Source organism: Calliopsis andreniformis, chromosome 2 (assembly GCF_051401765.1).
Source record: "Calliopsis andreniformis isolate RMS-2024a chromosome 2, iyCalAndr_principal, whole genome shotgun sequence".
NCBI classification, from domain to species: domain Eukaryota; kingdom Metazoa; phylum Arthropoda; class Insecta; order Hymenoptera; family Andrenidae; genus Calliopsis; species Calliopsis andreniformis.
In genome coordinates this window covers 16,632,569-16,657,431 of record NC_135063.1, presented here as the reverse complement: position 1 = coordinate 16,657,431, position 24,863 = coordinate 16,632,569, and the positions used below count along the sequence as shown (strand labels likewise).

Genomic DNA, 24,863 nt, shown 5'->3' with positions numbered 1-24,863 from the left:
TGTATGTTTGTTGCAATGGGCCGTGATTCACGCCCACGGTGATATACCAGAGGTACAGTGCAGAGTTCAAAGTTCAAACCACATCGGACAATAGTCGTGACATCTGTGAGCAGAATATCGTAATTGATAGTTCGCGCCAAATTTGAAACGAATTGCTACTAGATTCGTATTTTAGAAAGGCAAGTCATTCAAAATTCATTGTGTTTGTGGTAATACAATATTTATAAAAAAACATGCAAGTATATTGTAACATTAGTATAAAATTATATTTAAAATAATAAGAAAATATATAAGATATCTTTCATTTCTTACATCTGAGTTAATTTTTTCGCTATTGGCATTTTTAAAATGTAAACGGTTATGGCAGTGAACTTATAGTCATTGAATCAAAGTTCTAATGGTATAATTTCATCTAAAAAATGACTGGAGTATTTTGCTTGACGAATATATGGCACCTATAGTTCATCTCGTTCGTTCATTTTATTTACGTTTTCATTTTCTGATACGAGCATAGAATTTTCCGTGTCACTGATGTATCCTTTTTCGCCAGTATAATGTGTTGGATGAACCAGCAATGGATTTGCAGAAAGTATTATTAAATCTCGTTTTGGATAGTATGCTTTCCAGTTTTCCCTGTGAATAGAAATAATAAGATAGTAGTTTTAATAATTTTATATACCAATAAACTTTGTTTCTCCTCTCTGCTTTTACCTAGGATGAGCGTCAGATAATATAGGAAGATATTCGTCTACGGGTACCAAGTTTTCTAAAGGCATTGCATCTATGAGTTTTCTTGCTCCTTCAGCCGATAAAATATATCCTAAAGTCCAGTAACTGTATGCTGCATGTACCAAATATTTCGATCCTTCGACCCAAGATTCGCTTTCCATTAATCTTTTTCTTCCAAGATACCTATTGCAAGGAATTCAATTTTCATTTTCTTTGGGTGATAATTGAATTTCATTTATGTTTTATTATTATCAAAAGGAGAACTATTCATGATTGAGAACTTACACTAAATCCCATTTAAGTTGAAGGTAGTCGAGCTCCGATAAGATGTAGTTAACTTTTTGTCGAAAGAACGGTTCGAAACGAACGTCATCCTCTAAGACAATCACTCTTTTCAGATTATCTTCTCTTACCTAATAATTTTCCGATTATATAATTTGTGACATATATTGAGAATGTGCTCACTTAGATTTGTAATTACCTTGTTCCAGATAATATAATGACTCAAGAAACAACCGACTTCTCCCATAGTCATTGGCCTATAATTATTGGTAAGTAGTTCTAGTGTTAAATTCCACTTATCTTTTTTTCTATTGTACTTACCGCTCGTGATAAGGATCAGAATACTGTGGCATCATTTCTATTCCCAAATCTTTTAGAATGGATTGGTTCAATGTACTATATAAAAAAGCAAGATATTTGATTATTTATAAATATATTTCGTACTTATTTTCTACACTGTTTAATGATGTTTTAATATAAAATATTGCTATTTATTTTAACTTACCTACCGTCAACAGCATCGAGGGTTACCGCTCGAATACCAAGTTCTTTAAAAAGCCTATACATTCTTTCACGCCTTTCCGGTCGTCTCAAAAGGTTTATCATATAAATACTATCCACTTGCAACGTGTCCTCCTTAGGATATCGAACATATTGTTCCAGATTTTTTGACAGTAGAACATAATTATTATCTGCTAGAAAAGGAAAGAATGTTTTCTATCCTTTCTTTAAGTTTCAAAAAAAAGAAAAATGTTTACCTAAATGTGGTCATCTTACTTACTTAATATTTCCATTTTAATATTAGTCAACCGCTGAAGATCTTCCGCGACTGTTTCCTCTTTTTCTAAAGGAACCATAATGAATCCATAGATAACGTCGTTGCAAATGAATAATGGCACTTCTAAATATGAAAAAAATATTATAAAATACATTTCAGAGAATATAAATGAAAATTGTATCGAACTTTTACCAGATTTTATAGCACTAATAGCGAAAGTAATAATATCGTCGGTAGGGCCATCGTACTGCTCCAAATTATTTGACTGATAAGTCAATCTATCTGAAGCATATTGCCTTAAATCGATAAGGACTGCACTATGAATCATAGGTACATCGAAACACCCTGTTTCTTCTCGATATAAAATAGGCTCGTATTTTTCTGTTCTGAGGTAATAATAATCGTTGGTCATTCCCGTCCAAAAATTGCTATAAAGGCCATCTGATTTGAGTAATGGAGCAACTACGGTTCGGTTTTTTGATATAAGTTCATTTAGTGTGTTCGGATTGGTTATGAAAACGTCTGCATCGAGCATCTGGAATTTTGCAAATATGTTTCTCTCTCCATGAAAAGCTTAAGTATATATATGCTTAAAGGGCAATATGTGAACTCCTCGTTAACTGATCATCGAAGGGGTCTTGTAATAAAGGAATTAAAAGTCGTGATAAGGAAGTTTGATAGAAAGCTCACCCAAATGAAATCTGCCCACATAAATCTTGCCTGGTTAAGAGCTTTCTCGCGTAAATTTATTATATGCAGAAATCTCTGTGTTGACCAATCGGCAATCCCATCCTCGTCTTCGAATCCATGCGATTCTTCATCGAAAGTTATATCAATACTATGGTATTTTTCATTGCTGATCTTACACCACGTAGATAATATTTCAATGGAATTATCGATATTATTGTCACTCTGTATCCTTAGAAAGAAAAATATTTACAAGTTTAAGTGCAAAACAAAATAGAAAACACACAGTATATAAATTTGCATAAACATCTATCTCTTAAAATAATATTTGCGTATCTACAAATTTCGCGCGAAATCACTGGCGAGAAATGGCGGGAAATTATGAACTTGCCGGCGCGAGATGTCAACACGTCATAACTGGATTTCTTGTTCGATTCAACTGAAGATATAATAATTGAAAATTTTTGAAATTCTAAATTGTTGCTCAGGTGATTAAATACAGCACTATATTCTGATCGGATCATTTCTAAGGAACCATATTACATTTATCTGTTTCGAATACATCAATTATTATTTTACATGTAATATGTTATTGGTATAAAAAATAGTTAGCACACTTTTTTTCTTCTCCGACTGTTCAAAATTGTGGTACGTATTTGATATATTTGAATCTATGGCGAACTTCTGAACATTTTCGAAAAAGTGAGGTTACGATGGACACACTTACCATAGGCCTATCCGTTCTTTTGGGTAATCCAATTCTTCCAAGTAGCTTAAAAAATATGGTAGCGTGTGAGCTTTATTTCGTACTAGAATCGCTATGAATATCGTCGGTTTCTTCGTGCCTTCCTCGCGAGACACCGGAAACGCAATAAAGAGAATAAAAGAAACGAAAATAATTTCCATCAATTTCATTGCTTAAATCTACTGGTTCGTTATTCCTCTCGTATTCGGCTAGATTTGTATTGAATCAAATTAGTGATAAAAAAATATTAAATGATTCGAAATATTGAGCACACTTTCGTTTTTGATCTCACCATGTCATTTATCACCTCGCTATTTATGATAACATTTAACCACTCACGATAGAAATGCGAGTAGTCGATAAAGTGGTAAACTACTACTCTTTATCAATGGAATAAAACTAAATCACTCTAAATCACTATCTGTTAAGGATGTGTCATGGACTTAATTAGAATATTTCAATTATTTATTTTTCTCAGAAACATTTAACAAATACTCATTTTACATATTAGTAAATTATTCTACCACTTATGCACTCGTTTACTACTTTGTTGTCTCATTTGCTTTTTTGTCGAACTTTTGTCGAACTTTTGTTTTTTTCAGCACCCTCGCTTTTCGTTTTCATTTTGGAAGAATAGCTAAGACTAGGTTTATCAAATTCTAACGTCATAATACCCAAATCTCCACTGTATCTATTCTTGGCGACCTACGAGTATCAATTTTTTAAAGAATTGAGTTTATGATAATATTCTTTCAGAATATCGTGTCTTTTTGTGTAAACATACTTGCAAAAATTTTTTGCCCCTGATACTAGAAAGTCTTCTGTCTTGAATAATAAGTACATTGTCTGCTTCTTGGCTAGCTTTGGCACTACCAAAAATCGACGACGTTGTTAATTCTTCTTCATCTCGTTCTTTTCTTGGGTGAATTATCGCGGTAACGTGACAGTTATGTTTGGTGGCGAAATTTCTAAACTTCGCGACGATGTCGTCCTGTATCCAAAACCTAAAATGCATAGATGTTATTTTCTTTAATTAATTTGCGTAAACTAGTAATTTTAATACCTGTCCATATGTTTTGATTCATTTGATGTTCCCATCATAAATTGAATATTATCAATAATTACATGAGCTATGTCATGAACATATGTTGCATGCTCGACTGCCTATAATAAAGATTAGTCTTCATACTAGATCATAGGAAACCAAATAGAATAATTATACGTATACCTACATCCATTACTACTTTAATACTTTGCTGACCATGAAATGTCATGAAATAGATTGGTAATTTCTCAAACGCATCTGCATAGGTATCAAACTTCTCGAGATTTTCATCTAAAGGTAATCCTATCATTTGTTGTAACATTGTTCTTGCTAATCGTGAGTTCCGTATTTCAAAACTACCCCACAATGTATTGACACCTTGCATTGCTAAATCTAATGAATACTCGCTCATAAGTGTTGTTTTACCACAACCTAATAAAAAAATCAATATTCGACAATTTTCTATTAATAACTTTGTGTTTAAATTTTACAACATTCTTACAACCTGTTGGCCCTGTTAGTACTGTGAATTCCCCTCTTCTGTGGCCTTTCAGTATACGATTCAAAGCTGGATATCTCTTCCATTTTATGCCTTGTACTTTATCTATATTCTGTAAATCAATCAATACTTCTTCCCTGAGTTCTTGAAACGTAGTTATACTTTTATGTAACACAGGCTGAGCATTTTGAAGAATACTCTTTAAATCATAACCGAGGTTGGCAGCCAGTTTTGGCCTAGGTTGTAAATCTGTAGGTCTTACAAAGAAACATCGTTTTTCGTTTAATTTTTTGGCAAACTGTCTAGCAGTATGCCAACTTGATTCATCATTTCCAAACCACAGAATTAGTTTTTTGTAAGGCTCCAGATATGGTAACAATTCTTGAGGTAAGGTTTTTAAATTATATGGAAGACAAATAACAGTGTTTACTGAGTTCTGTGACACCAATGCCAATAAATCTTGTATCATACCTACAATCACAGCTGCATTATCGCTTTTACTTTGCAGTTGTTTGTATGTAATACATCCACTAACCCCAGATGCTGGAATCGTTTCATGCTCTTCTGAATCAATCTTAAGCAATTTATATCCAACAACAGAATTATTTAGCCCCATTAATGGAAAATAAAGTGTACTAGATGTCCCTTTATAAACACACTTTAATTGGTGCATATCCTGTTGTGAAACACACTGCAAAAAAAAATAGTATTAAATTTAATAATTTTGATAAAATTAAATAAAAATCTATTTTTGTATATATCTTTACTGGAAGGGAAAACTTTTTCAAAATAGTTGCATATTCTTTCAATGATAAATCCTGAATACTTTGGCCACTTTTTTCTATATCTTCCCATGCTTTATTAAAATTTTTTTCGCACTGTAAGTTGTTCCTTAAGACATTCAGTTCTTCAAGTCTTTCACTTGATTTTTCTATAGACAAAAATTTTTCCAATACATTCCAGGATCCAGTAAATTTACAGTGATCACACATAAAAAAACCTATAATTAAATTTATAATTCATTAAAATAATTGATCTCATACATTAAAAGTAAATAGTTTTTACAACATCTAGAAATAATATCTACCTGTTTTTTTATTTACATAAAGCTTTGCTCCTTTTGTTACATTATTACATATAGGACAATTGGCTATAATACAAGTATATCCCTCTACTACAGATAAGCATCGTTGTTTAAAAAAATGCTTTAAATGGGATACAGATATATTGTATGCTAGTTCATTATTGTCTATATGAAAATATTTATTTAGGATTCTACCAATTTGATGTTTTCTCCTTTGGGTACATGTATGTACAAGTAACTTAAAAAACATTTCAACAAACAATCGGGACAAACAATCTGGTTATTAATCTCATTACAAAATATTTCGTTTTCCTTGATGATTTCATTTGCATCAAAATATTATAATCTGTAGGTATGCATGCAACTGAGTACACAAATCAAAATTTCTGTCGATTCTAATACAAACAGCAACTTATAAATTAAAGCCATTAACACTAAAATACACTATAAATTTTGTAGAACAGAAACATGTAAATTAAAAAATTTGTATTCCAATTTCCTTTTTATGTTTTAGAATAACAGCAATGAATATTCTTTTATTATTTAACAAGTACGATTTTCAAATTCTTTCTAAAGCACTATAATTTTATAGTTGAATATTTGTTTAATTTAATGATTATTTTACATATAATGTGATAGATAGATAATAGGTAATGGAACCAGTAACTTTTCTGAAGTATTACAGAATTTCGATTACTCAAATTGTTGTATTTATTGCATGACTACGTGTAATATAAATACTGAAAACACACGTGCTCGTGGTTTTATAGTGATCAATAGTGATACTTGTAAGAGCTGTCACGAGAGGGCTTGGAATTGTACATGTTTCTTGGTACGACTTATTATCAACGTTCAATTACTTCAAAATTTTTCCAGTAAACATTGGTAAACATTTACGTACGTGTAAGTTTCACGCGTTTTAAACCCAAAAGGTTTGCTCAAAACTTAGAGTTCCAGTAATTTCGAGCAAAAAATTGAAATAATTAAACAAAAAACCTTGAAAAATGTTCAGTCAATAGTGAAGGAAAGTAGGAAAATAACAGACATATCTATTTCGTGTTAATAGTATATCCTTATAGTAAAGTATAATAAATATTATAATTGAAAAATAAAAATTAATATACAGTGAATAATTAGATTTTTACGCATTTGAAATCCAAGATTTTATTTCGCGTTAATTTTTGTATTAACAATTAAATTGAATAGATAAAGATATTTCAATGCATTTTAGGATCCGTTATTTGCATTTGCAGAATTATAGAATGAAATTTTAACTTCTTCCTGCCTACAAACAAAATAAAATAGCAAACGCTTAGGTAATAAAATTATATAAATAAAAAATTACAGTTATGTTGCTTATACTTTACCTGTCTGTTGTGTTCTCAGTTGTATTATCAGAATCTGTCAGAATACCAATTTCATATACCACTGCTTTAATAACATATCTATAATAGATGAAAAATAATGGTTTTTATTAAATTAACATTTGAATGGGTATAAAAATTTGTAATTAAATTGGTATTAAAAATTTGCAAAATTTCCTTACAAGTCATCATTTAGTGAACTATTTGTTAAATTGTCTGTTAACATTGAGACTGTACTGTGATTTGTAGTGGGCACTGAGAATGTTACACTTAATAGAACAGATAGATATAGTAGAATCACTATAAAAAGATATACTTGAGAAAATTTGAGAAATTGTCTAGCTTCACTGTTGCACAACATTTTGAAGAGTACTTCCTATTTCAGAACGACTACTTTTATAGGAGATGGTATAGCTTCATTAACACCATTTCCCCTCCATTTTTAACTTATGAACGCAGAATATGTCATTATATATATTTTCATCTCTTTCGTAAGTGGGAATGGAAAATTTGCAAGAGGGAAGTCCTCATAAACAATATACATAGGAGCATAGAATAAAATATTTAAACAAATGAAGAAAGAGTTACTAAAATATTTAAATGGAAAATTGTAAGAAAATTTGTGAAAAAAATGTTTTAAATTATTTAAAAAGTATGATAAATATTAAAAATTGGTCTTTGTAGAAAATATATATTACGAATATTTTGTATAAATAAATATGTTTATATTTCTCGTTTCTATAAAACTTTTAACAGGAGTTTACAACTTGATTTTAATATATTGTATTTTAATAATACTTGATACAATGTATGCGTAAATAAAGCAAAGCATGCAGAATATTTTTCTTGTAAGTCGCAATATGATATGAACTTCCATACTTATTAAATTAACACGTAGGTGTGAATGAAGTGCTTTATATGGTACACGTATATGTAGAGACCATTTCTTGGTAGAGAATTGCAGAAGCATTCAGAATACTATTTTTATATTACGAAAGAATGTACATATTTGTTCTGAGAAACAGATCAAAAATATTGAATTAAATAATATTTTCTATATCTTAAGATTATTTAGTATGCAATAAGTAATTCAGTTACTAGTAATTAAGTAAGTAATTAATTTTTATTTTTTTACCTGTATAGAACAGTAATTTGAATTTGATATGACTTAATATTTAAGTTTTCAATTTATTTAGACCTAATACAATAACAGATGTTAACTGACTTATTTTGTAAATAAAATATAATTATATCATTGAATATTAATCCATTTTTCATGGTAGCAATATTTTCATTTCAATTGTTGACTGCTATAAAATAAATAGTGATTCTGTCAACCAGGCTATCGCTTTGTTCCAAGTAAAGTTGAAAAAAAGAACATAAAAGAAAATTATGATCCCATTGTATGATTTTCTTCACAAGTACATAGATGGAAAATTGTTCTCTATATAATTTACTGAGAGTAGAACTATATTTAAAAATTTCCGCCGCTCGGGGAATCAATAAAGTAGTTCATAATTTACTTGTAGATGGCGCCTAGCATTGCAATTCTGCTTGACTTCACTCACTGAATTATCTGTAGTTAATGATAGCATGCCGGTTGTATTAAAGTTGTATGGATGATTTTTGAACCTTCCAAACGATGGATCTTCGGGGTAGAAGTCAAGGCATGCATCTTTACGAAGTGGTAAATTATAATATTTAATTTGTTATCGCTCCAGCCTGAGTCCCCTCACGAGCTATTCCCATAACGTTATGCGTAATATGCAATTAATAATATACCGTATTACGCAAAAAAGTGTAATTTGTGAAAGGTAAAACTAAAAAAACAGTTTAATCGTAGTTTCAGAAATTACCAAAGGAAACTCAAAATGCCTATAGGAATTGTATGCAAACAGAGGCAATTGTAAAATCTGCTCTACCTATGGCACTTGTAGCATCAGGCATAACATATGCTCTATCTTCTGTAATCTCTGGTGGCAAAGTAGGAAAAGTTATGACAGTATTTATGGGTATATCTGGATACATAATAGGAAAATTTAGTTATAGTGCCACTTGTTTAAACAAATATGCCCCTGAGGTGATGGATGAGCTAAAAAAAAATAAATTCTTCAAAACACAGAGGTATTTATTTAAAATGGGAATGGTCTTCTGTATTTTTAAAAGATATATTTTTAGCTACTTTTCATTATAGCGCCTTTGAAGAAGAGGAAGGTTTCACATCAATCAATGAAGAGCCAGAAACTGCACAAAGTGAATTTAGTATTAACTTCAATGAAAGTGGTAAGTCTATTGTGAAATTGAATGTAGAAATTGAATGAGTGTAAAATTAAGTGAAGTTAATTGTGAAATTTAATCATTTCAAGATGATCGATTTGATACGAGTAGCAGTTTTGAGGAGGAAACTATTAAGCCAAACAATCGTAAGCCTAATTTGACTTATGCTGAATTAAGGAAACAACATAGATCAGAATTGTATAAAACATACAAGAGGTACAATTGATTAATAAAATGTTGTATTATAATTTATAGAACATGTAAGTTTATAAGATATAACTTAATTTTTAGTCCGAGACATACAGAGAAACCATTGCCAAAACAGGATGAAAAGGTTTTCGATGATTCATCTTTGAGTTCAGAAACTACAGAAGACACTATATGGGGTTGAGAACAGTACCATATATTTTATAATGATACAGATATATTTGTAGTCAACATATACATTTGTATGTATTAATTCTTAATAATAAATTTCAAAGACAACGGATTTAATATTACATACGTTTCTTTTTGCAATTGAAGCGGTCGATAATTATTTTCGTACTGGGACGTAATATGTTACATTGGAAGAAAAATATACTATTCGAAAAATATAATGTTCGACCGACCCTACTGACAGCAAACAAGAATGATAATTAAGGAACAAGATGGATAAGTGCGTTTCTCAATTTATGGAAAATTTAAATATATAAAAAAGCATAGAATGTACGTGATATGTAAAAATATAAAAACTTATCAAAAGTAATTTACACGTCTCAATATTTAAAGCATGAAACAAATTTCTACTTCGTTTCTATTATTTTGATGGTCAGACGAAAATTCAGCCAATAGATGTTTCCAATGCTCATTAATTCTGTTCTAACTTGCTCCTAACAGTGCACAAATGCACGACATCGTGAGTGCTCTTATAACGCATATGGTGTCATCTCACTATCACCTTGACGTGCCCAACAGAATTTCACTTCCCTCTTATAAGAGTACTGCCGACGTCTCTTCCCTATACTTAACATACGTTATTACGTTTAGTCGAAATAGAACGATGTGGTAGTATAATAAAAAAAAAAAAATTGCTGATAATGCATTCAGATCCATTTTATTCTATTGAAGTGATTTACAATTTGATCGTGAGTCAAAGTGAATCAAATCTGGCTCCTATTTTCTCGGGAAATGAATCAGCCCGTATAATTGTAGCCATACGCGTGATTCAGAAACTGTAATGGTACATAAATAATTAAAGGGATTGCATTGACGATTTGAAAGAAGACTATAAGGCGACACTCGTACCTATCATTATGCTAATTCCCACTGTTCCCTCCTTCTGCCTCTCACTCTTGTTCTCTTTTCCCCCTTATTATTATGCCATCGAATCGACTCAATAACTGCGACAATTAAAGACGATGATCTTATTCGTCTTTACGCGGCATTAGTCGCCGATGATGGAGTACAGAGAAATCGATTATCGTTGAACAACTGAGATATCTTTTCTACTGTACTATGCATGGGTTGATAACAGAATATGAATGAAAATGATTCAACTGAGTTTAATTGCATACGTATCCAGATCATTTCAAATTGCGCGCCTTATTACGACCTATCTCTAGCGCGCCTTTTAGGCGTCCTTTTGAGTTTTGAATTTTGAATCTTATCTATATATTTAAGTACTTCTTTTTCATGAATAGTTTAAAAAAGAATACTAACATGAAAATGTAAACTCATTAGAATATTAATAGACGAATGAAGATAGTAATAATGAAAGAAAAATGGAAAATACAAAATTTAGAAGACTAATTTTATTTACTTTTTACGCTTGGTGGAAATTATGAAATTTCGACGTCGTAGAAAATAGGTAATTCTGTGCTAATTGGAGAGTATGTTTGACTCTAAAAGAACTGAATGTGTGATACGTGGGTTTTCAGATTCAGTATCTGAAAATTTGAGCCTGAAGCCGTTTCGAGTCCATCACTGGCTCTGATTCTCTACGCGCGGCAAACACGCGCGGAATCGCGTAAAGAGGGCCGCAAGCGAGCAGTCAGTCATTGGCTATCGAAGACGACCAATGGGCGAGGACTTCCATTCATAAGTTGCGCTGCTTCCGTCCTGACAGTGGGGGATTGCCCGTGATGCAACACGAATACATAGCAGTTAGTCGCTTCCACGATCTCCCGGAGTGACTTTTGACACATTAGAGTACTGCTTCGATACAAGGTCGCGATTTAAACTCATTTCATTGGGATGAATTTTCGCATCAGCTGAATTGAGAAAAGTGAAAGAATAGTTTGAAGTAAACATAGACGTCTCAACGAGCTTCTACCGAAACTTATGATTGGTTCTTATTGAAAATTTGAATTCGAGATCGATAGGTTTCCTCTAGGATTCTAGGTTTATTTAAACCAACATAAGTCCAAAAGCAGAATCTCCACTTCCCACGGCATGAAAAGTTGTAAAAGCTACCTATTCGAAACGCTACACGTGAATTTGGAGCATCGAGGGCCGGAGAGGAGAAACTCTCATGACTCACGAGAGGGTAGAAGACGGGATGTGGTGGGACCGCGTCGCATTACGATTCACGTGTCTGTTTAAATGATCGCGCGTGGAAAGGGGGAGCCATGCAGGTGCAGGTCATGTGAAATATTTGCACTTTGTCGTAATTTGCGTAACTCGTTGCATATATAATAAATCCGCAAAGCTAAAGCGCCACGATAGAAAATCGTTTCACAATCTAAAGAGAAAGGGAATCTCTGCATCTCCGTGGGAGGGGAGAGATGCTTGTTGCCGCATTCATTACACACATAGAGAGCATACAAGCGCTTTGTCTTATGTACACTGACTCCCATTAATATTCGGATGCTAGGGTAATTTTGATTTAGAAGTACTTTTTCGATTACTGTGCAATCGGTAAGAATAATTGCACTACTAGATAGATATTTTACCTTAATCCTAACACTTATTTTAGTAGGTTAGAAGGTTAGAAGTTCCAGTTACTTTAAACTTGCCACTCATAACCCAACCTTCAATTTTTCAGCTTCACAGGACACATGCGTCTTTTTTGAGATCGAGGAAAAGAAACAGAGACAATACGCTTATTGCTATCTCCAGTGTGAAACCCCCGCTCGAGATAAACTACTTTCGAGATCTTTCAATCATTTCTTTGCCATCTTTTAAATGTTAATGCAAGCGCGATTCTGCTCGATGCTCCGCAATCAACTGCAAAAGTTACCTCCGTGTCGATGATAGCGAGTGGAACGAGAGATGTAGTATGGTGACGTCAGACGAGTGTTGGCGGAATGGCTATGGCCGTTCCCGTTGTCCAAGAGGAAGACCGAGAGAAGGAAATCTCGCGAATCGGACGGAGACGAAAGCTCGCGGTTGCCGGCAGTTGCCGGCAGTTGCCGGCGAAACGGGACTCGATCAAATAGGAGGATCTCTCGGTCGCACGTACTCGCGAGGTTTTCACGCGAAATCGAAATGCGATTCAACAGAAAATTAGAGTCGATAGTCGATGACGATCGATCGATCCGAGATTTCTTTCGATTGCATTTATATACATATGCATGTATCAAAGCCTTGTTTACGGTCTACGTAGAATAAGTTTAAGTCTTCTACCGACATTCTTTTCATAAGAATTATGTGACGTGAACTTTTCAATTCTCTGTAGCTACGATAGCGCGTGATGTAATTAGTTCTGACTACAGTATTTCAAAGTATATCTACTAGACCTGTTTCAGAAACTAATCGAATGCTAACACTACCATAATCTTACAGCAAATATTTTTTAATAGAATGAGTTTGGTAAAACAAAAACCAGAGACCTTATCCGTAACAAGAGCTTTAAACACGAACATTGGTTAGTCGAATAAAAACCAATGATCGATGAAGTATCGAATACATCGGTCGCACTATGTATCTAACGATGCCATAATAATTTTATTTACATCCCAACGATACGAAATTGCAGTGTATCTAGGTGGGAGCACTTTCTCTCTACTGTGCATTAGTAGCGATCCAGTGCAAACGCGGTTTGTACAAAATTCAATTTGCTACGTCTCAATATTTAATTCCCTTTACGTAGATAAAAAATGGCCACGATCATTATTGACCTAGCAGGTTAACGAGAACTTGAAATAACTTAAAAATCCACGACAACGTCTCATCGAGATTGTGGTATGGTTGAACTCTAATATCAGTAACTTGGTACTCACTTTAAATTCATCACTGAACATAATACATGATCTGCTCAAGTAGTTGTACGCTTATGGTACCTTGTTAGAAACCAAATGTTCACATTTCATTTACTAAGACAAGGGTTAAATTGCAAGAGGGATAGAGGGTCGGAAGACAGTGTCAAGAGCGAACGAAAAAAAGAGGCAGCGAAGCCGCGATCAAGAAGTGTGCCAAAGTCGTCGGTGGTAGGAGTCTCTCACAGCTTTCGGCGATAATCGTATTCTCGTACTGTTCTCTCCGAAGGGAAACCGAGAACGACTACTCTGGGGGGACAAGGATCGAGCGAAAGCGAGAAGGAAGGGACACAGGCGGGCGTTCTGCGGCGCGCGTGCGAGGAGAAAGAGGATAGAAAACATGACAAGTCCTTTGGAAAGCAATAGAGGCACTGCTTTCCAAGGGACTTCCAGTGGGACATGAATAGCACCCGCAATTCAACAAAGAGGAAAGTATGTTCGCATGCGAAACGAACAAGATGGAGAACCTCGTATCAGAGAGAAAAGCCATGGTGAAAGAAGGATAGAGAATCGCGGAGAGAAGAGCAGTCATCAGGAGTGGGATGTTATTTCGGAAGGGAGGACGGGGGGCGCGTGCGTGTGTGCGCGCGTGGAAAGAGGAAAAGAGACGGGTCGCGAACGACGAGACGGGGGCGTGCTTGATGGCCGCCTAGACTGCTCGGATCGGTCGCGCCCGGGGCGTGAGCCAGCCAGGAGCACAAGGCAGTTCATGTCGGCGAGAAAGAGCGAGAGAGAGCGAGAGAGAGCGAGAGAGAGAGAGACAGAAGAGAGGGGCAGGAGGGAGGCGAATGGATTAGAGCGAGAAAGAGAGAGAGAGAGAGGGAGCGAAAGGAGTATGGTCCGCGGAGGGCTACGTTCACCGAGCAGTTACTCCGGAACCGTTGCCTTGACGACACGCGTCCACGCATGCGCGTGTGCCGCGCAGAATCGGGTGCACCACTGTCGCGTCGCCAGCACTAGTTGCGTTCGCTACCCTTGCCTCCACTACTACCACCTTTCCTCCACCTCCGCCGTCGTTCGCCGTTTGTTGGAACTACCACCACCACCACCACCACCATTCCCATTACCACCACCACCGTGATTACTCTTCCTCTGTCGCTGATTCTCCCTTGTTACCGTTTGCTTTCTCCCCTAATTTCGCGCGCTCTCGTATACTCGAAGAGCAAGAAGGAACGGAGACGGAACGAGAGAAGAGCGAGGCGTAAACAGCAGCGCGCGCTGTCACTTGCAGCCGATCATCCCTTCTTTATGTACGAATCCATCCCCTTTGTTAGGGGTAAAATAGCCTCCGAGTTTCGGGGTTCGCTTGGCCCGTCCTTCGATTCTTCTTTTTCTAGCTCGGCTCCACCTCCACATCCCCACCTCCACCTACACCACCAGCTTAGTCTCCTTCTCCTGTCGCCAGTTGTCCTCCCTCTTCCACGTTGCCGCGTTCTCCACCTCCACCTCCACCTCCACCTCTTCCTCTTCCTCCTGCGCCCTGCGCGTTTCGCGTATCGCGGCTACGAGCGTCCGGTTGTCATGCGTCGACGGTGCTCGCGATAAGCCGCGGCCGTACTCGAAGTTCTCGTCGATCGCGAGCGATCGGACCCGTCGTTCGGTTCTTTTCGATTGATCGATCCGCTGTCAGTGATCTAACGAAAAATCTGTTGCGATTAATTGATCCTGCTTATGGAAGATTCTTGGATCGTGTGTTAATTAGTAATTCTTAATAGCATACCTGTTAATTAATCGATTGTGATCAAGCTGCTTTTGGGGATTGCTCCTGGCAGTGTTGTCAGAAGGATTGAACAGAATCTGTTGAAATTGTGGCGGATTCGAAGCAAGAAAGAGACTTATTTTTCTATCAACTTTGTGAGTGAAGAAGAAAAGTCAGAGAAACTTGTTTCGGTTCTCCGTCGGGGGTAGTATCGTAATAACACCCGATGTCTCCTCATCGCGGTACCTGCCGCTGGATCCTCGTCACAACGACAGCGGCAGGTTAACACCTTCGAACTCGGTTTCTCGTGGAAGCATGAAAATCACTGACGAAAGGGAAGAGAACCTAGTCGAGTTATCTTTGGAGTATAGAATCCTACGTCGAGAAGGATACCGTGAAATTCAAGTCTGGAGGATCTGACAAAAAGGAAGGACAGCTCGAATCTGGATAAAGATGCGACGAATCGGTTAATCCTTAGAGTTTGTCAGTGACATGGGATTGGCTCGCGGAATAAAGACGTCGCTGTCTACCTCGATGTTTCATTCACGATGCTTGTTCCCCATTTTCGAGTGAAGTAGAAATTTCTTCCATTATTTATGCAATGGTTCTGGTGATCGGCTACTAAGCTTGTTGGCAAGTGTCCTCAACAATGTTGAGGCTGCCACGTCGAAGGATCCGATGCGTGCGGAGGGCATCGTGAGGAGAATCACGTCGCGCAGAAGAATCCGTGATTCGGTGTGGAGTATGATCGCCGAGGACGAACGGCGAACGATCGCAGTCACTCTGCCTGATCTAGGGACTTTCCAAGCGTCGAGGCTCGAGCATCGGTCCCTCGAGTCGCAGCCTCGGATAGTCGACAAGAATCCACAGTACTCCATATTCTCCGAAAATCTTGAGGTTTCAGGGAAAGGTGGGAGCAGCTGCGTCTAAACGCAGAGGCAGGGAAAGGGTCCGAGAAAGGGTCCGAGAAAGGGTCCGAGAAAGAAAAGCAGAGGCGGCAAAGACTATCAGAGTGGTGTACTTCGAGCTCGAGTGGGTGTCATAGAAGAGGTGTCGGTCGCAGGTTGGATGGTTCCGCGGGGGTTGACCCTTGGGAGGTCGATTTGGGAGCAGCCAGAGCCGGAGCAGCAACGTTTCTACGACTCTCCGCCACCACGGATGGACGTGAGCGTGTGCTGCTTGCCCGCGAATGCCGGCTCGGGGGCCCAGCACCCTCATCCAGCGAGTTTGCCTTCCGGCGGACAGCCGACCATTCAGCCACCCTATCAGTATGCCGATCAGATAGTGCCGGATCGGGGTCAACCCGACGGATTGCCGGTACTCGGCTGTACCGGGCAGGACAACTGGCAGCAGATCTCGTCTGCTTCGAGCGTCGCTGGTTCTGTCACCGCCACCACCACCACGTACATCGACTACTCCTGGCTGCAGATGCAAGTGAGTACTTTCCTCGCTTTCCCTTTCCCTTTTTCTGCTGATCTAGGGAACCTGTACGATTATTCCCATATCCACTCTTTGCTTCGTCTATTCTCTGCTAGACGTACAAAAATCTTAAGTCACTTCTTCACTTAGAGTGAAAGTATGAAATTGGCCTGATCCACGTATGAGTTATAGGACTTAAGGCATGTGCCGTTTTCCCTCGTCATACTCATCATGTCGTCACTATAATTAATTCCTAGCTAATTTCTCGATGTACGGTGGGTATCCGCGGTGAAACGGGATAGCGAAACCGCGAGAGTCTCTTATCGCTGACCGCGTTGCATCGATGAATCATCGTATCGGAGACCGCGATGACCGTAATGATTTGTTGGCGAAAAGGAGACCACGATTCTCCTGGAATTAAACTCGTTCATCTCGAATTCCCACCTCTGACTGTTCTTATATCGATAGTATAGATAGAATTGCCAGAGATGGCATTATCTTATTATTATGTAGCGATGCATCTCGAACTGCAACGTTTCATGTGATAAAAATCATTTCGGTGCACACATTTGTGGTAATCAGTTTGATTTTTACTTAATACTATACTATTTACAATCACGTGCAGACGTGTAATCTCTTGACATGCCTGCCAGGTGAAACAACAGAAAAATTTAACTGATTGCATTCTCTGCTAACTGATAACGCTGTCAACATTTCTTATTACATCTATAGCGTATCTTGTATTAATTCAAGTGGTCCTCTTCATTCCTCTTCATTGGGTTAACATAAATGCTGTGACTCTCAGCATACCAGTTGGAGGGTTAACTATTCTTCGTGGCAGGCTATCTTTCGAGGGGTTAACCCGTTTCCCAAGATCGTAGGAGAAAACGTAGGAACAGGTATTTACGAACAGATCACGTGGAAAATGTCTACGAGATAAGGTATCGATTCCGGGGAAGCGTTAGATCGTAAAATAATAGAGCGGAGTAATAATACCCATTACTATTATCTTGACCTGAGCGAGCGTTCTCCTCTTCTAGACGCAGCGGCGTTTTCACATAAAGCCGCGGTTGTTGACAAGGCAAATATCCTTTGATACGCCGTCCGTCTGGGACACGCGTCGCACGCCTTTCCACCTTCTTGCTGGAGTAGAACTTAAACGATGCACGCGCTCACGCCTCCAGCTCGTGCGCCACGTCAACGTTGCCCATGCTTTCTAGAATATTGCTTTTCTACATTTCTTCGTGCAGCAGAGTTTCAAAGAAATGTATCTTGGTTATTTCAAATTAGTCTAATAGTTTCATTTCAGAAGAAAAATAATAGAGTATGAAGTTGGGCAGCCTCTTGGAGACTGCTTCTGTTATCCTTTTTGCCAGTGATAATTAGAGCAAAGCTCAATATACTATTAGCAGTAGTATTCCAATTTTCAAACTACTAATACAATTAGAAAATTGGAATGGTCAAGAAACGTCAACGAATGTGGAAAGCCAATGCGAATTTTTGTCAGCTGCGTCACATGAGTTCCCTCGGGTAACATCGCTACACGAGATGAATATTTATCGCTGATTTCGTGGTCGAATATAATAAACACGTAGACGTCGCGATTTCGCGTCGAATCATTAACGCGCCCCTCTCTTACGGAACTCGAACGGTACCAAGCCGATCAGAAATCGAAGCGCTGGCTAATTGAAATTCGACAGCCTATCTTTTTTCCCCCGGCTGTTATCGATGGAGAACGATCTTGGTGTCGACTTTCGAGCGTGATCCTCTCGCGGCTGTTTCTACAATGACGACCATAGGTGGTATCGCGGCTGGAATAGAAAACCGGTTTTTTGATACCGTTACCGATACTCGAACTTTTGGCAGCCGAAGTTCGCACATGTAACGACAGGAAATTCGATGATTTTGTCACGGACACTATGTTTGGAGTAGGTTATTAGTCGTAGAACGATTTGTGGATGGGAGAAATTTGGGGTATTCTGGAAAATTATGCTACGTTCCCACTTGATAGAATAATCGAGGATAATTAAAGAACTTTTCAAGTACTATTGAAAAACTAGCTTGAAATTTGAACGAATTGGAGTTTAAATAAACTCTTATTCTTCCTCTCGAGTTCTAATCTCATTTGCTCCCCACTCCTCCACAAGTAAAGCCTTCTTCCCACTTATGTCTCCACTTATCGCGAGGCATTACATTCTCAACATCCTCGATCCAACCAAGGTCCCACTATGCAATGCAAATCTCTTGCTTTCAGTTTATCATCGTTAAAAATGAACTACTAGACGCTCGATCTTGATGGTTAACCACAGTTCTAGGGACCCGGCTTAACCGTTTGGATCTTAGGCTTCTCATCTTGCAAGCGCGGTGACTCTGGGCTTTTATTGCATTCAAAAATAATACGATAATTAAGGGTTTAAAGGGTTAAGAAATCGTGAAATGGCTCGCGACGAAGAGGCTTCGTACTAGATATCGCTAATTATCCACTACCTGGCCCCCGTCTAAACGCATTGTGACGCGCGTAAGATAATAAGCGGACGGAAATCCACGATTATCGTGGCCAGGCAGAAAGGGCATCCCGGCGAGTACCGGACGAACCATTTCCACGGTTCACCGCCCTTCATTTCAGCTCTGCGTATGATTACCGTTCCACCGATTATTTCGCTCGACGTTCGGTCGCAGAACAAACGCAATTAACATTAGTACACAGAGATCGAGTCGACTAAAATACGAGGACGATCTTGTTTGCACGGGAGGGAAGTCTCTCACGCGTTTAACGTTACCAGGACGATCGTATTATAGTTTCTTTCGATCGGGGGGCGAAGGGTGGTTTTTTCTTTTCTGACGATTTATTCCTATATCTCCTATATCTCCAACACGACCAAAGGGTCGAGACTCCGCGACTCGTATTATTCGCGCATATGTGACTCACGAGGAATCGCGAATCAGTGGGTGAGTGGGTGTGCAGTTACTCGCGTTGTCGCGTTTTGCCATCGACTTCGATTCCACCGATAAGTTAATGCTTTCTTTAGTCTGAAGTTTCTGAGCGACCCTAATTTCCTATCTTAAGCGCTTAAAGGGTGTCCCATTTTTGACTATGGTGTCTATCGAATTACTGGATATTCCAAGATGATTCAATTTTAGAAAGTGAAGAATCAACATTCAGACTTCCACCTGAGGTATCGGTCGATTCATGGGAAGCGTGAATCTCACATTATCGCCTAGATCATTGTCGGCCTGGATTCCAGGGGTTAGCAGTGGGCCCGAGCAACCCCGTTTCTTTCGATACGTTTAGTGGGACTGCACCGAGCCAATGTTACGGGCAATTTACTCGCGAAATTAGTTACAAAACGCTCGACCTATCTACCCATCAGCCACTTCCTCTTCCTTCTCGTTAAATAGATGGACGGCCATTAAACGCCGAGAGTGGAGGAAGAGTTATTGTTCACGGATTGCCATAATAGATTCGAACGCGCTCGCCACTCGCTCGTCCGTCGCTCGTTCGACTCGCTTGTTTCTCGATACTCTCCGAGCGTATTTATACGCTGTACTTTCGATTCGATGATCTCGTTCGAGCTTGTATCACGTTCAAAGGCATCGTCGCGCCAGTTGCCACCACCGCACCGGTTCACTCAAACGCGACATCCTATGCGAGCAATTGCTTTCAGCTACCTCGAATTTCAGCTACCTTTGGGGAGACAGATCGATGCTTCGACTGGCGATTATATCGATTATTGCGAGATAAAAGAGTCATGTAAACGTGTGGTCGGCTCTAATCGACGATTACCCAACGGTGTGCAATTGTAGATCGGATGGAGGTTGACCTGGCATTCACCTCTCGCAAATTTCGATCACTGCAGACGTTAACCCTTGTGCTTTGTTTGAGTAACTGTTACGTGCAAGTAGGATCGTACAATTGTATTTTCAGATAAAAATATGCTGGAAAATTAGAAATAATGAGGAATTTTATGTAGACTAAATTACTTATTTTGTAGCCGAGTCATAAGCGAAAGAAAGTCGATCGCGATCGCATAATTTTCGATCGGTGTGAAATACCAGTAACAATATTACAGCTTTTACATAGAGTGACTAGAATCATTGATCTCCTCTCCTGAAATCGCTCCATATCGCTGATCCTACCTACCAAACAAGCATTATTGGAGTAAATGATGTGGGGGAGGCGTATCGTTGTAAATATCTGGAGAGCAGAAGGGGTTGAGCGTTGTTTCGGTTAGGAGTCACGGGTCACGATCCCCAGGAAACAGATATGATGCGCGTCGCGAAGCGTGAAAAGCTCGAACCCACCCAATGATTACGTCCGAACGTACGCGGACGTATTTGCGCGTAAGGGATAGACGCGGGCCTATGGGAACGAACAGGGGGAAAATGTCAAGCAATAAACTGACCACGTAATTGGGGAAGCTTTTACGGAATCGTAGGCTCGTTAATCACCGGAATTTATTCCCATCGAATCGCTGCGCCGAGCATCGAAAGTTTGCTTTGAAAGTAAGGAAATGGGAGTATTCGAGAATTATTAGCTACAGTAGCGAGCATTTATCGTGAGGTGAAAACTGAGAGTCCATCGACTACTTCTATATCGCGATGAGATATCGTCCTAGATCCCAGCTCATGAGTGCTCTTTGAGTAAACATTATAAGCAGCCCTCAGGGAGCAAAGAGAGACTGCTAGATCGCAACGGCAAAGTAGCCTGGCAGGGATTTCTTAATTTGCACCGAGACCGATCGGCAGAAGGATGGAAGGCGGTGGTTTCCGCGTAGGAAAGGCGTTCCAGTCGAGAGGACCGAGCGAAGGGGGCAAGAGGTCGATCGAGAAGATGTGCTCGTCCGTGCTCGACTCACTGCGAGCTGCGTTTAAAACGGCGCGGCGGCGGCGCGGCGGCGAATTGCGCCACGAGTCTACTATACGTACATATACGTAAATTTCCTTCGGAGAGGAGTTACGGAGGATGAAGACAGCGTGCAGCCGCCGTCCACGTGGAAAAGGGAATATAAACTTCGCGAACCGTTACTCGTTCGACATACTCTTGCCATTCAGTCTTTTTAGAAACCGCGATAGCTACGACTCGCTCGATGTCCGCCGCGATCAGTTCTTCCCTTAATTAGAAAATACGATTATTCCTTCGTGACTGATCGATAGGAGTTGCGAGAGCAACACGAAGCTTTCTATCTTCGAAAAAGTTCAAGCGCAAATAAGTTTACAATTAGCAAAAACAAATTTCTATCGCATTCCATTCCATATACCATTTGTCCGATGACTTACTTTCTGAAATGATTACTGTGCTTAACTACTAACTAGTACGAAGTGATCGCGAACTGTAGAAGGCGAATAAGGGACAAGGGTCACGAAATCTATAGAATAGAGGATTTGAAAAAAAAATAACGTAAAAGAGAACCGACAATGCTTTCCGACTAATGAAACTCTGTCGCTCAGGCAGGAAATTACTCGGGTTGGTTTATTGTCTGCCGAGCTCCGTTCATGTGTGCAGGTGTAGGTGTAATCTACAAATACTTTAATACGGTCTGAAAAGAGTACACAAATTGGCCCTCGTCCGGGAATAATGGATTTGCCACAATAATTCTTTCCTGAATTAGTTTCGTTTGTCTGAGGGTCTTAACCCTTAGGACCTAGAACTCAATCTCGTGACTCAGTAAATTAGTGCAATCACTCTACGTTTCAAACATTAAGATTGTCAATATTCATGTAAAAACCTGTATATTCTGGTCTGACCCGAGGTATATTCCACTCTCGTCTGATACCCCTCGAATTTTGTGAATCGCACGAAATGATCCTCAGACCAAGAAACGGGAGACGATAAACGTCGAGTGAAAGTTGCATTTTTCCTCGTTCGCTGCAGCGTGCGAGCGTATCGTGCGCGTTGATTATCGAGGGAATAATTGATTGCAAAGACACGAGAGAAGGGAAGCTGTTGCAAGGGTGGGATGCGCGAGGGCCTGAAGGAGAAGCAACGTCGCGAGCACAATAAGGGTGTTGTATAGCGCGGAGCAGCGAAGACCTCATAGGAGGCAACCTCGCGGCTGGCAGCGCATACTTAATGTCCGCGAAGAAGCGCTTTGTAGCCAGCACGGAAGTCTCGGCCGTATAACACATTAGCATTACGAGCTAACACCGAGGACGGATTGTAAAGCATCGGTGTATCTGCTGTAATAACTGTGAACGCGGCGCTGCGCTTTCCATACTAATGAGCTGGATTTTAATGGCTTGCCTCTCTCGACCGTCCCTTGGCACCGCGACGCCCCGGCGAAAAATCAATCTTTCCAAGCTGCTTCTTACTTTTGCGGACGCTTTCTTTGATAGGTATTTGTTTGCTAGGAGAGAGCTACTAACTATTGGCAGACTTTAATCGAAATGAAAGCGAGAAATTATTGTTCGATATCGTAGTCAGGTTTGTTATTTGCAAACACGTTGATTGAATCTGGGAAATATAGATATGTTTGAAATCATATCGAGGCTTGTTACTTTCAGTGACGTCCATTTTTAGATAATTTATAAAGTTGACAGAATGAAACGATGTTCATTATACGAGTGAAAGAGATAATAATGCCACCTGTGATGTTCAAGGGTGGATTCTGCCACCTCATTACTGACAAGTGTCTTAACTGAAACCTTCTTAAGCCCCCTGACAATATCACTCCCTGGCATGCCCTATCTGCATGTTGACAACTGCGCTATCAATCCAACAAGATACCTCAGGGAACAGGGTCATGTAATATCAACGGTGATTAATTAGGATCTGGGGTTGGCTGGCGGTCGTAGATTAAAATAGATGCAGGAGATGCGGATGGTTTTCGGTTGGGCGGAGGCTAGTCGGCTGTCCGTTTCTGTTGCGCTGTTGTGCGAGGTACCGTTATGCTCTCGCGGCGCCCCGGGCCTCGGAGGTCCCTTCTTTACTCCTTTCCTCCTTTCCTCCTTTTCTCCTTTTCTTCGTTCCTCCTTTCCTTCTCTCGAGCCTCCTCTTGAGCCTCCTCTCGACTCTCTTTTCCTTGCCTTGACTCGCTTTGCCTTATCTCCTCCCTTCTCCCCTGGCGATCTCCTCCCTGGTCTGGTCTGGCCTGGTCTGGCCTGCCATGCCCTATCTGCTTACCTAGCTGCCCGCGGAACACGGAAACGGGCCTTTGGACGGTTCGATCGCCTCGCGGCTGAACCTAACAGCCTCTCTTCGTCCTCTGTCACTGGGGTCGTTACACGGGGTCGTTCTAATTACGTTGACCCAGCGTGGGCTACTTGCAACTATGATCGGTATCGACTTTATGCTTGCTAGCGGTTCCCTTTTACAGCCAGAATGGAGGGGTTAGGGTTAATAAGTGGAAGGGCGCAACGGTGATCAAGGAGTTGGCACGATACAACTACGTACGTGTACAATTCGTGATGGTAGCTTCGCAACGCATGGTCCAGTCAAAATGATAGCCCATCTTATGAAAATTTCCATAAGCTTTTGCTCCGCATTGTTTACATTTTCCTTCCCACGAATCAAAGTTCATGGGACTCGATCGAAGTGTATCAGCCTGGCGTCGCCGCGTGAGTGATTTACAACGAACAGACTTTGGGCTACTTTCTCGAGTTGGTCGTTACGTAAAGACCAACGGCCCTCCGGACGTGGCTTCGTTTTTGCGATCGTATCTCTTTTGGTAGAACCTGGCGGCACAGCGATCGCGCCAAGCTTTACGACAACGATTATAATCAAGACTAATTCGCTCGTTCTGAGCTTCCTCGGCTCGCCACGTTCAAAGAAACCTATCACTGAAGACATATCCTAATCGCTATACTAAACCCAGGGAGGGTCTGAAAAGACTGAAAAATTGAAAAAACAAAATTCGTATTCCAGAAAGGGAGCAATAGCTGATAATCCAACCCCCCCTTTAAGTGTCATAGTCAAGACGCTTCTAGTGGTCACTTAACGCGGAGTCCGCGCCTAGGTCAAGAGTAGAAACATAGAAAGCGACTGGACAGGCCGATTTTCCATCCGCTTCAGCGGAATTTC

The 24,863-nt window shown here is 39.4% G+C and overlaps 5 protein-coding genes across 10 annotated transcripts in view; 2 read left to right on the top strand and 3 right to left on the bottom strand.

The window, feature by feature from the left end:
• Positions 1–439: 439 nt before the first annotated feature.
• On the bottom strand, positions 440–3,566 carry LOC143183835 (glycosyltransferase 25 family member). 3 transcript variants are annotated; one of them, XM_076385589.1, is made up of 10 exons: positions 3,204–3,566; positions 2,480–2,708; positions 1,982–2,324; positions 1,793–1,912; positions 1,517–1,706; positions 1,333–1,407; positions 1,211–1,268; positions 1,015–1,142; positions 712–912; positions 440–633 (listed from the first exon to the last, which is right to left on the bottom strand). In XM_076385589.1, the coding sequence occupies exons 1-10, from the start codon at positions 3,389–3,391 to the stop codon at positions 456–458; spliced, it is 1,710 nt and encodes a 569-aa protein (XP_076241704.1). In that variant the 5' UTR covers positions 3,392–3,566; the 3' UTR covers positions 440–455. The 3 variants fall into 3 exon arrangements, with proteins under 3 accessions (XP_076241704.1, XP_076241714.1, XP_076241698.1); XM_076385599.1 differs by having other exon boundaries at positions 1,517–1,703; XM_076385583.1 differs by having other exon boundaries at positions 1,793–2,324.
• Positions 3,567–3,668: 102 nt separating this feature from the next.
• Mtdna-helicase (mitochondrial DNA helicase) lies at positions 3,669–6,372 on the bottom strand. 2 transcript variants are annotated; one of them, XM_076392007.1, is made up of 8 exons: positions 5,853–6,371; positions 5,533–5,765; positions 5,237–5,456; positions 4,772–5,146; positions 4,454–4,698; positions 4,285–4,385; positions 4,006–4,225; positions 3,669–3,926 (listed from the first exon to the last, which is right to left on the bottom strand). In XM_076392007.1, exons 1-8 carry the CDS (start codon positions 6,097–6,099, stop codon positions 3,777–3,779), a joined length of 1,791 nt encoding a protein of 596 aa, XP_076248122.1. In that variant the 5' UTR covers positions 6,100–6,371; the 3' UTR covers positions 3,669–3,776. The 2 variants fall into 2 exon arrangements, with proteins under 2 accessions (XP_076248122.1, XP_076248121.1); XM_076392006.1 differs by having other exon boundaries at positions 4,772–5,456; positions 5,853–6,372.
• A 322-nt stretch (positions 6,373–6,694) lies between these two features.
• LOC143187808 (uncharacterized) lies at positions 6,695–10,238 on the top strand. Of its 3 annotated transcripts, XR_013003303.1 has the most exons (7): positions 6,695–6,752; positions 8,743–8,900; positions 9,057–9,337; positions 9,408–9,496; positions 9,580–9,706; positions 9,782–9,939; positions 10,016–10,238. XR_013003303.1 is itself a non-coding variant. In XM_076392013.1 (6 exons), the coding sequence occupies exons 2-6, from the start codon at positions 8,856–8,858 to the stop codon at positions 9,879–9,881; spliced, it is 642 nt and encodes a 213-aa protein (XP_076248128.1). In that variant the 5' UTR covers positions 6,695–6,752; positions 8,743–8,855; the 3' UTR covers positions 9,882–9,980. The 3 variants fall into 3 exon arrangements, 2 of the variants coding, with proteins under 2 accessions (XP_076248128.1, XP_076248131.1); XM_076392013.1 differs by lacking the exon at positions 10,016–10,238 and having other exon boundaries at positions 9,782–9,980; XM_076392016.1 differs by lacking the exons at positions 6,695–6,752; positions 10,016–10,238 and having other exon boundaries at positions 8,899–9,027; positions 9,095–9,337; positions 9,782–9,980.
• On the bottom strand, positions 6,998–7,869 carry LOC143187818 (uncharacterized). The gene is made up of 3 exons (XM_076392017.1): positions 7,396–7,869; positions 7,217–7,294; positions 6,998–7,134 (listed from the first exon to the last, which is right to left on the bottom strand). Exons 1-3 carry the CDS (start codon positions 7,572–7,574, stop codon positions 7,077–7,079), a joined length of 315 nt encoding a protein of 104 aa, XP_076248132.1. The 5' UTR covers positions 7,575–7,869; the 3' UTR covers positions 6,998–7,076.
• Positions 10,239–16,449: 6,211 nt separating the features above from the next.
• LOC143187772 (uncharacterized) overlaps positions 16,450–24,863 on the top strand; it is a 45,275-nt gene continuing 36,861 nt past the window's right edge. Inside the window, exon 1 of the mRNA XM_076391988.1 lies at positions 16,450–16,861. Coding sequence (XP_076248103.1) covers positions 16,496–16,861 — 366 coding nt within the window. The 5' untranslated portion in view covers positions 16,450–16,495. The remainder of the gene's footprint in view (positions 16,862–24,863) is intronic.

Bases quoted from the DNA above. Each gene is read 5' to 3' on its own strand.
- LOC143183835 (XM_076385583.1), bottom strand. From the start codon at position 3,391: ATGAAATTGATGGAAATTATTTTCGTTTCTTTTATTCTCTTTATTGCG. The intron at 1,408-1,516 runs GTAAGTTAAAAT...TTTTTTATATAG, and splicing joins CTCGATGCTGTTGACGGTAG to TACATTGAACCAATCCATTC. The intron at 1,269-1,332 runs GTAAGTACAATA...CAATAATTATAG, and splicing joins TCTGATCCTTATCACGAGCG to GCCAATGACTATGGGAGAAG.
- Mtdna-helicase (XM_076392006.1), bottom strand. From the start codon at position 6,099: ATGTTTTTTAAGTTACTTGTACATACATGTACCCAAAGGAGAAAACAT. The intron at 5,457-5,532 runs GTAAAGATATAT...TTTTTTTTGCAG, and splicing joins TGAAAAAGTTTTCCCTTCCA to TGTGTTTCACAACAGGATAT. The intron at 3,927-4,005 runs GTATGTTTACAC...TGATACTCGTAG, and splicing joins GGGGCAAAAAATTTTTGCAA to GTCGCCAAGAATAGATACAG.
- LOC143187818 (XM_076392017.1), bottom strand. From the start codon at position 7,574: ATGTTGTGCAACAGTGAAGCTAGACAATTTCTCAAATTTTCTCAAGTA. The intron at 7,295-7,395 runs GTAAGGAAATTT...CATCTATTATAG, and splicing joins AGTTCACTAAATGATGACTT to ATATGTTATTAAAGCAGTGG. The intron at 7,135-7,216 runs GTAAAGTATAAG...TTTTGTTTGTAG, and splicing joins ACTGAGAACACAACAGACAG to GCAGGAAGAAGTTAAAATTT.
- LOC143187808 (XM_076392013.1), top strand. From the start codon at position 8,856: ATGGATCTTCGGGGTAGAAGTCAAGGCATGCATCTTTACGAAGTG. The intron at 9,497-9,579 runs GTAAGTCTATTG...AATCATTTCAAG, and splicing joins TATTAACTTCAATGAAAGTG to ATGATCGATTTGATACGAGT. The intron at 9,707-9,781 runs GTACAATTGATT...CTTAATTTTTAG, and splicing joins TTGTATAAAACATACAAGAG to TCCGAGACATACAGAGAAAC.